Source organism: Entelurus aequoreus, linkage group LG05 (genome assembly GCF_033978785.1).
Source record: "Entelurus aequoreus isolate RoL-2023_Sb linkage group LG05, RoL_Eaeq_v1.1, whole genome shotgun sequence".
Taxonomy (NCBI): domain Eukaryota; kingdom Metazoa; phylum Chordata; class Actinopteri; order Syngnathiformes; family Syngnathidae; genus Entelurus; species Entelurus aequoreus.
Window position 1 is genome coordinate 38,054,244 of NC_084735.1, and position 10,519 is coordinate 38,064,762.

General features: G+C 41.5%; 1 protein-coding gene across 3 annotated transcripts in view; it reads left to right on the forward strand.

Annotated features, from left to right (window-relative positions):
• Window positions 1-3,736, forward strand: part of LOC133650612 (unconventional myosin-XVIIIa-like) — a 202,148-nt gene extending 198,412 nt beyond the window's left edge. For 2 of the 3 annotated variants that reach the window (XM_062048067.1, XM_062048068.1), the window contains one exon: window positions 1,621-1,743. Coding sequence is in view for 1 of the 3 variants with exons in the window: in XM_062048069.1 (XP_061904053.1) it covers window positions 1,621-1,774 (154 nt within the window). In the remaining 2 variants the exon portion in view is untranslated. Of the gene's footprint in view, window positions 1-1,620 lie in introns of all 3 variants that reach the window. The other variant, XM_062048069.1, reaches the window with a different exon arrangement.
• Window positions 3,737-10,519: the final 6,783 nt, after the last annotated feature.

Genomic DNA, 10,519 nt, shown 5'->3' on the forward strand with positions numbered 1-10,519 from the left:
CGCTGAGACATGGTTGCCTATTTGGCCCGGTGTGAAGGTTCGTAAACCGAAAAGGTCGCAAATAGAGGCGTTCATGAATTGAGGTTCCACTGAATATGTTTGTGGCAACCTGGTGGGTTTATGATGTAACTGCAGTTTCTAATTGCATTTTCATGTCATATCCCCCCGCCTACCCTAGGGTGCTCTTGTGCCCCCCATGGAATACACGACTTTTTGAAAAATCTGCACCTAACGTACTCCAGATGAGTTCCAAAAATGTTGATTCTAAAAAAAACATGTCTAAGTATTATTTTATTTATATATTCCTTTGTTATATGTTACTAAAATGCATGGATCAAATACCGTATTTTTCGGAGTATAAGTCGCTACGGAGTATAAGTCGCACCGGCCAAAAATGCATAATAAAGAAGTAAAAAAACATATATAAGTAGCACTGGAGTATAAGTCGCATTTTTTGGGGAAATTTATATGATTAAACCCAACACCAAGAATAGACATTTGAAAGGCAATTTAAAAGAAATAAAGAATAGTGAACAACAGGCTGAATAAGTGTACGTTATATGACGCATAAATAACCAACTGAGAACGTGCCTGGTATGTTAACGTAACATATTATGGTAAGAGTCATTCAAATAACTATAACATATAGAACATGCTATACGTTTACTAAACAATCTGTCACTCCTAATCGCTAAATCCCATGAAATCTTATACGTCTAGTCCCTTACGTGAATGAGCTAAATTATATTATTTGATATTTTACGGTAATGTGTTAATAATTTCACACATAAGTCGCACCTGAGTAAAAGTCGCACACCGGCCAAACTATGAAAAAAACTGCGACTTATAGTCCGAAAAATACGGTAATAAATATTAAATAAATAATGCGTAATTTGATAATTATGAACAGATCATTGGTGTTAAATAATGCCCGCAGTAACCTTCATAACTATGACTACAGTAGGAAGGGGATTGATACGGCCCCTTTCGTTGTGGATTACCTGACATATGATACATGACAAATTGGGGCGTGCATTATCCACTTTAGCTGCCAGATGGTAGTAGACTGTTAAATATTTCAACATGTGTTTTGTGGCAATTCTAACTATGACCACAGAGTCGGTTGCTATGTAGAGTGGTGCTTTTAATCATTTTCAGCAAACCGCATTGCAAAATGATCCCACCCTCCTCTCACATGAGATCCACCCGGGAATGGGGCCTTATGAATCTCTTCCCCACTGTACATTAAAAAAAGGAAACATTTATTTATACCTCTGTATTTTACTAACCTGTTGTGTTGCAAATGCCTAACATGTTCCAGTCTAACAGCAGAGAGGCGCCTCGAGGCGTTGTGCATGTACAGTAAAAAACAAAAGAAATACCTGCATTGAATTGAGCTGTCCTTCAATTTTAAAGTGCCTGTCATTTCTATGAGTTGTCATGGAAACATCAGCCGCTGCACATTTAAAAAAAACAACATTTGAAGTGAAGTTTGCTGAAGAATAAGCCTACATAAAAAAGAACAACCGTCTGTTTGCAACTTGCCTTCATGCATTAAATTGTACCATCTTGTTCTCCCTGTATATGAAATGTAATATGTGTGTGTTTTAAACTTTGCAGCCCTCCTATAGTCAGGCGACATCCAACCCTTGGCAGATCTGACGAAGAGGACGAGGTGGACTTAAACACCAGCAGGCAGCCACTAAAGGCGAGCGACATTGAGGGCACGCTGGGCGAGAGCCTCGAAATCGGGTCACCTTGTGCTCTCAAGTGAAACCAAACACGCAGGAAGAAGAAAACTCTTTAATTTGGGGATGATGTCATTTCTGTTCTTCCTCCTGAAGCAAGGTTGCGTTCACGGCTTAAGTCCGCCTCGTCTCAATAAATATGATGCATCTTATTGAAGTCACACAGCAGTAAAGGTGAGACTTTTTGCAGGAAAAAAAAAAAGCTTCTTCTGTATTTTTAAAGAGCTGCATTTCAGGCAAATGTAAGTTTTCTCTGCACTTCCTGTCTATTCAGCCCTGCCAAGAGGATTTAGATAAGCCTTGCATGGATGGACTTCTTTAAGACATTCTGGCCAACCCCTAAGACTTCACTCATCTTGTCCTTGTTAATGTGGACAAGAAACACTTTTAAAATAATTATATTGCATTCAAACTGACTGTAGACACCTTCACAAAACACATTACGGTCACCAAATAATTGTTAAACAATCGATACAATTGTAGCTTAACCAAGAAGATATTTATATATATTTTTAATTTATTTAATTTCTTAATGTAGGATCAATTATTCGCTTCTGCTTTAAGTGACTTTTTAAATCTGCAGGATATTCTCAGCTTTGAAATAAAGGTTCACATTTGGACATAATACCATCTTTATTAAGGAGGAACATTACAGATTTAATGTAAAATAAGACATTTTCTAGACAAGCCTGTCGCTGTTACATATTTTCAACATATTTAGCAAGGGTACACAAAAAAACGATTCACATCCGAATCACGATTCTTATTCATCCCGATTCTAAATCCATTTACAATTTAGAAAAATAAATTAATGAAAAAATTTCCTTTTTTTTTTAATAACACATTTTAAAAACAAGTTTTTAGGCGATCTCCATTCGGGATGCACAAAAAAATTGATTCACATCCGAATGCTGATTCCTATATAGCCCGATTCTAAATAGATTGCTAATATTCAAAAAACTATTTATTTTTTCATAAAAAATATTTTTAGGCCATCTCAATGCAACCAGAAATAGATTTTCTAAACTGTAACCTGTTTAGAAAAAGTTTCATTTTAATTATTATACCAAATTATGACATTTCGAAAATCGGTTTAAATCGAAACTCGTGTTGAATCAACACCAGGAATCGGAATCGAATCGTTATGTGCCCAAAGATTCACACCCCTGATATTTAGTGCCAAAAGTGTGCGTATTATTCTGGTTTATTTGAGCAAAATTTAGTAGTGTTCTCAGCTTGTGTGTTTTAGTATGTCAAAGACCGTTGTCAACTTGTGACGATCACACAATGTGTGTCACTTTAAGAAACAACCTTGTGACAGATACAGCTGCTGTGTCATCTGCGTGTTTATCAGGAAAGGCTTCTTTCGGCTCAAAAGCGACAGCTCGTGATAAATTCGGTTGAAGGAGTGTTTTTTGTCGGCGTCATCGATTTAAGTGCAACTAAGAAAAATGAAAAAGTGAGAGATCATTTTTGTCTTACAGCGTCCAATAAGGTAAATGTTCTTTTACTGGTTACTTTTTGGCTCATTGGCCTGAGTTACATGTTTTATATTATTTTCTGCACAGTTATTTGTTTAAAAAAAACACTTATATATGCTAATAATTCCTTGTATTTGCAAGTAAAATGTAACTTTTTAAATCCAGATGACTAACACAGTATTAGTGTAGTGTGATTTACCACCACTACTGACAACTATTGTTGTTGTTTTACTTCCAAGCATAGATATTATTTTTATTGTTGTTAGATAAGGTAGTTTCCTTCCGTTTGTTGACTTGATGTTTTTTTTTTACCTCATAGCTAGGGTTGCCAATTCCACAAAAAATAAATAAGGGACAAACAATTTTTACACAATTTAATTCTACTCTGAATTTCATAACATTTATTTATTTTTAATTAATACAATTACATAGAGAAACTAAGATGATGGTTCAATAAGATTTTTTTTAGCGCAAAATAACAAAATTAACAATAAAATAAATACCTCAAACCCTTTCGACCTGGTGCTGTCTTTTTTCTACAAGAGTGAGCACAAGTGAGGCGTATCTTTGATGGTTTGAACCTGGAAGAGCGATTCACAATTTCCAACATGTTCATACACCTGACTGTGACATGAAGCAGCTTTACAGGTGATCTACTCTAAGGAAGGATTTTATATGGCCCCATTCCACATCAGAGGAAGGTGGGGATTAATCATTTTGCAATGTAGTCTGATGAAAATTGTGGAAAGTGCCAGCCACAACATAGCAACTGACTCACACATTTTAAGATATTCAAAACTCTTCTGCCATCTGGTGGCTAAAGTGGATAGTGCACCCCCTCCAATTCGTCACGTTTCATGTGTCAGGTAAACTGTGACGAATGGGGCCTTTTGAATACCCTAACTGTACCAACTAATGGAGATGGGATTCATTGCCCGAAGGGAGTCAGATATTGAATCCAATCCACTTTATTTATATAGCACATTTCAAAAAACTATAAAAGTTTCACAAAGTGCCGCACAGGAGTTAAAACATACGCAATGGTCAGAGTTGGAATGGCCACAAAACAAATTTTACAATGTTCAACAATTTACTGGCGGCTAAATTAGATAGTGTAACCCCCAATTTGTCACGTTTCATGGGTCAGGTAAACCGCGACGAATGGGGCCAAATGAATCCCCTTTTGACTGTAACCTTAATGTACGTCAACTTGCCTGGAAATTTACACACGAGCATTTCAACAATACGGGAAAATGTATCATGCATACTTTTACTAAAAATAAAATCATAATGCGCGCAGTATTTAACTGTGTATAGATAATTGTACTACCCTAACTGGTGTGTGTACACCTAAACTACTTAAAACAATGAACTAGAAAAATGCATCCTGTTGCACTTGTAACGCGAAAGCAAGACAACCTGAAGTATCTTTTGACACACAAAAACGTGTGCGCCGTTTATTCATCAAAGACGAGAATGAATGACTCCTAACATCAAGCGACTCAAAATGGCGGCCACAACAAACCCCCACCTTTGGGTAAATCTCCTGACGATCACTTAAAGGGGCCGCTCCGGATTACTCACTCTTAACTGCATATATGAATGCTAACCAAGAACACTATTGTTACGTGCACAGTCCAACAATGACAGTGAATAATGATGACAAAGTCAAGTTAACAGTTGTGGTGAATTATGTCCTTAAAGCAACTGCTACAATCCAAATGTTTCTTTTGGAAGGTCTTTTCAGTCGCTGTGACCACAGTCCAGTCAGGTTTAACACATGTGAAGGCAGCGTAGGGCAACTCGCATTTAAAAACAGCACATATTTGGATTCTTGTTCACATGAAAGAGCCGTTGAAAAGACTGGACTCGGTCACGAACGACACATTTCTATTAAGTACACTGAGCATGATAGGTGGGAGTAGGACTAAATAATCTCAATAAACCCGTCTAGACTGATTTTTTTAAAATCAGTGGATATTTCTATTCTATTTCGGGCCTTACAGAATGCTAATGTGCCGCTTAGATGATTGTGATCTTATGAATTATAAGGAAGAATATGTATGCCTGCATGACTGTGCTCATGTACATAGAAAAGCTCCAAGTGAGTTCTATTAGCATATCTTCCCAGAAGAGGCTAATTTGCATTTCATGTCTTACTTTTGCCCTTTTTTCTTCCTATTTGCTTGGCACATGAATATTAATGCTGAAATGTGGAGATCGTTGATGTCATCCCCCGCAATACTCAATGAAAATGTTAATTGCAAGTTCCATTTATTGCCACTATGCATACTTCTTAAGAGGTCCTACAACTTGTTTGATTTTTAGTTAATAAGCCTAAAAAATCAATGTCAGAGACCCGTCATTTAGAGGCCAAGTGATTGGGATGGCAGGGAAAGAATAAAAGGTCGGAAAGGAGTTTTTGCCCAAACACGCCTTTGATTACTTTTTCCAACGACCGTCAAGTACCTTCTCAGTCCTTCAATGGGCTTCTCCTGGGAGACAACGGCGGAAACAAACATGGAAATGAATCCTGCAAAGCTGCAGTGAGTACAAACTGAATGTTGCTGGCGGTGTGTGAGGATGTGTTAATATGTATACTGCACAGCTCCACACTGCAAATTAAGTACCAGTTTCCACACCCATCTATCTCCATCCTTACATACAGCAGGCAGAGTGAAATAGATTGATCGTTTCTAGATTCACAACCTTGCCTGATAGTCACGCTCGGTTTGTTTTCTGGGGAAAAAATCCCTTATTTATCCCACCAATCTGTAATCCCCTTTCCGACACACAACCTGATCTTTTGATGCAATTTCACCTCGCTTGTGTGCACGCCCCTCTGGATGGCTGCTTAAAGGCTTTCCATTTAGTGGTAGATTAAATTCCGCTTCTGTTTTTTGCCTTAGTTTTTCCTGAATATTCTGCTCCAAAACGTCGGATGAAGACCAAATTGTACTAAAATCGAAGCAATTTTTCCCATTAAAATCCAAAAATTCTTTAAGGAATATGAACACAAAACACAGAATAATTAGTGCTGTCAAGCCAGTAAAAAAAAAGTGATAAATTCATTATCATCTGTAAATAATTGATCTAATAAAGTTAAAGTTAAAGTACCACTGATAGTCACACACACACTAGGTGTGGTGAAGTCACCCTCTGCGTTTGACCCATCCCCTCGTTCCACCCTCTGGGAGGTGAGGGGAGCAGTAAGTAGCAGCGGTGGCCGCGCCCGGGGATCAATTTTGGTGATTTAACCCCCAATTCCAACCCTTGATGCTGAGTTTAGTTTAGTTTATTAAGGATCCCCATTAGTCTACACCGCAGTGGAGACTATTCTTCCTGGGATCCAGGCAAAAAAACAGTGCCAAGCAGGGAGGTAATGGGTCCCATTTTTATAGTCTTTGGTATGACTCGGCCGGGGTTTGAACTCACGACCTACCGATCTCAGGGCCGACACTAACCACAAAGCTGCCTAAATATTAACCAAGTACATTGTTAAAAAAAAAAAAAAGTTGACTGAACCCAACTCAGTCAGGTCATCTTGTCGCTTTGACTTATTTGACTTATGCATTGAAAACATGAGTTTACATTCAGTCTGATGTAAGATGAACTTGAAAATATGAGTTAAGGTATCTTTAAAATAGTTGGTTCAATATATTTGATCAAGTTCCTACAACAGTAAGTCAAGTTGGCTCAACACGCTAAATGGTCTCTAATTATATAGCATGGTACTCTACCCGGGTATATGTGTGCATGTGTACACATTCAGAACATACATTATCACATTCACCCATTCACAAATTTACCACGAGTCATCAGGAGCAGGGAAAATTGCCACGAAAAGATGTTGGTTGAACTTCTTTTATCAGATGTTCAAGGTTCAACACTGTGAGTGTTGGCTTTCTGAAGGTAACTAAACTTATTATTATGGGTTTTTAATGAGTGCTTTTTTTCTAGTTGAAGTTGTCATAACTCTTCTTACTTAGTTGTGAAGAGCAATTTGTTCTGTCAACGTGACAACAATATTCCTTCTGACTAAACGCCAAAATCACTTTAAACATCGTGTTAGCAATATTGTTATTATAAGCGCTAAAGCGGAGGACGTGTGCGCCGTGATCACGGGGAGCAAATTAGCTTATGCAGCGATTGTAAGTCTGAGCCGTAAAGCTTCCGAGTTGGTCAAAGTTAATTCTAGATTGTTAATCATGCCTCTCACCTGTGTAGTGGAAGCTTGTGGCCATTATACGAGAAGTTGGTCATCTTTAAGATCAAAATGGACAATAAAGACATCGCTACCAAGACGCAACAATATGCTCGTTTTCTTCCACATGTTTTTTTTTTTTTCTACCTTAGTGTGGATTGTGTTGAATTCATCATCGAAACGGGGAACACAAGGCTTGTGCTGAAAGATATAAACATCCCATCAGTCAGTGAAAGTGGACATTAGTAAGTGTATTATTATGTTCACAGTTTGTATTTCTTGTTTTGCTCTTTGTAATATTGCTACTTGCTTGATCTGCTTATCTCTCAAAGTCTAAAACTTGTAGTTCGTCCTCCGTTATAGTCAGTTTATGTTCCGGATCGTCATTTGTCTCAAAGTAGTCTTTGTTGGCTTTCATGAAGTCTGCCATGATTAGTAGTTAGTAGTTGTTGTAGAAGGAAAAAAAGTGAATGAAGTTAATGCACAGCCATATGCTTAAAATTAGCATAATATGTAAATATGACATGTTATCATGAATGTGCCACTTACTACATTGCATATATACTGTACTTACAGCATGTATTATAACATGTTGGAGGTTTTTGGATGTTTTTAAGAGTGCTTTAAAGGCAGAAAACAGCGATTCCCGTTGCCCCCTTTGTTAGCCGCCTCTTGCTAGCTTTTAGTTAGGATTCAGAATGCTTCAAAAAGAGTTTCTTGTCACACGTAGGGATTGTGAATTAAAGGCAACATTCCAAACAAAGTACAGTTTCCCTTTAAGAAGGATGGGCAAAATGCACACATGTCACAATTTATGTACCAGTGAATTATTTTATCCTTGTTGCAAAAAGCTCCTATTTTTTCCGTTATTTTAAGTCTCCATTTGCCTCAAAGTAGAACATTTGAGTAGGTTTGCTCCCGCGCACGCTTTATATGTCACGTGTAATTCACATGCAGCTGTGTCCTTGCCTGACAAGAATGGAAATTACTTGTCTCCTCCAATAAGACCCTGCTCCGCTCTGGACAAATATGCACCTTTTAGAATTACAAAGAAGATGGAGGGCGGCCAAAACTCAAGAGCATGTTGCAAAGCAGCTTTATTCGGCCGGCGTTTGCACATGGTGACCTCCGTTGGAGGATTGGGAGGGGAGAAGGTAAAATAAGATATTGTCCGTTGAAGGCCTCCATCCATCCATCCATCCATCCATCTTCCTCCGCTTATCCGAGGTCGGGTCGCGGGGGCAGCAGCCTAAGCAGGGAAACCCAGACTTCCCTCTCCCCAGCCACTTCGTCCAGCTCCTCCCAGGGGATCCCGAGGCGTTCCCAGGCCAGCCGGGAGACATAGTCTTCCCAACGTGTCCTGGGTCTTCCCTGTGGTCTCCTACCGGTTGGACGTGCCCTAAACACCTCCCGAGGGAGGCGTTCGGGTGGCATCCTGACCAGATGCCCGAACAACCTCATCTGGCTCCTCTCGATGTGGAGGAGCAGTGGCAGAGCTTCTCACCCTATCTCTAAGGGAGAGCCCCGCCACCCGGCGGAGGAAACTCATTTCGGCCGCCTGTACCCGTGATCTTGTCCTTTCGGTCATGACCCAAAGCTCATGACCATAGGTGAGGATGGGAACGTAGATCGACCGGTAAATTGAGAGCTTTGCCTTCCGGCTCAGCTCCTTCTTCACCACAACGGATCGATACAGCGTCCGCATTACTGAAGACGCCGCACCGATCCGCCTGTCGATCTCACGGTCCACTTTTCCCTCACTCGTGAACAGGACTCCGAGGTACTTGAACTCCTCCACTTGGGGCAGGGTCTCCTCCCCAACCCGGAGATGGCACTCCACCCTTTTCCGGACTTGGAGGTGCTGATTCTCATCCCAGTCACTTCACACTCGGCTGCGAACCGATCCAGTGAGAGCTGAAGATCCTGGCCAGATGAAGCCATCAGGACCACATCATCTGCAAAAAGCAGAGACCTAATCCTGCAACCACCAAACCAGATCCCCTCAACGCCCTGACTGCGCCTAGAAATTCTGTCCATAAAAGTTATGAACAGAATCGGTGACAAATGGCAGCCCTGGCGGAGTCCAACCCTCACTGGAAACGTGTCCGACTTACTGCCGGCGATGCGGACCAAGCTCTGGCACTGATCGTACAGGGAGTGGACCGCCACAATCAGACAGTCCGACACCCCATACTCTCTGAGCACTCCCCACAGGACCTCCCGAGGGACACGGTCGATTGCCTTCTCCAAGTCCACAAAGCACATGTAGACTGGTTGGGCAAACTCCCATGCACCCTCAAGGACCCTGCCGAGAGTATAGAGCTGGTCCACAGTTCCACGACCAGGACGAAAACCACACTGTTCCTCCTGAATCCGAGGTTCGACTATCCGGCGTAGCCTCCTTTCCAGTACACCCGAATAGACCTTACCGGGAAGGCTGAGGAGTGTGATCCCACGATAGTTGGAACACACCCTCCGGTTCCCCTTCTTAAAGAGAGGAACCACCACCCCGGTCTGCCAATCCAGAGGTACCGCCCCCGATGTCCACGCGATGCTGCAGAGTCTTGTCAACCAAGACAGCCCCACAGCATCCAGAGCCTTAAGGAACTCCGGGCGGTTCTCATCCACCCCCGGGGCCTTGCCACCGAAGAGCTTTTTAACTACCTCGGCAACCTCAGCCCCAGAAATAGGAGAGCCCACCACAGATTCCCCAGGCACTGCTTCTTCATAGGAAGACGTGTCGGTGGGATTGAGGAGGTCTTCGAAGTATTCCCTCCACCGATCCACAACATCCGCAGTCGAGGTCAGCAGAACACCATCCGCACCATACACGGTGTTGATAGTGCACTGCTTCCCCTTCCTGAGGCGGCGGATGGTGGTCCAGAATCGCTTCGAAGCCGTCCGGAAGTCGTTTTCCATGGCCTCGCCGAACTCCTCCCATGTCCGAGTTTTTGCCTCTGCGACCGCTGAAGCCGCACACCGCTTGGCCTGTCGGTACCTGTCTGCTGCCTCCGGAGTCCCATGAGCCAAAAGAACCCGATAAGACTTCTTCTTCAGCTTGACGGCATCCCTCACCGCCGGTGTCC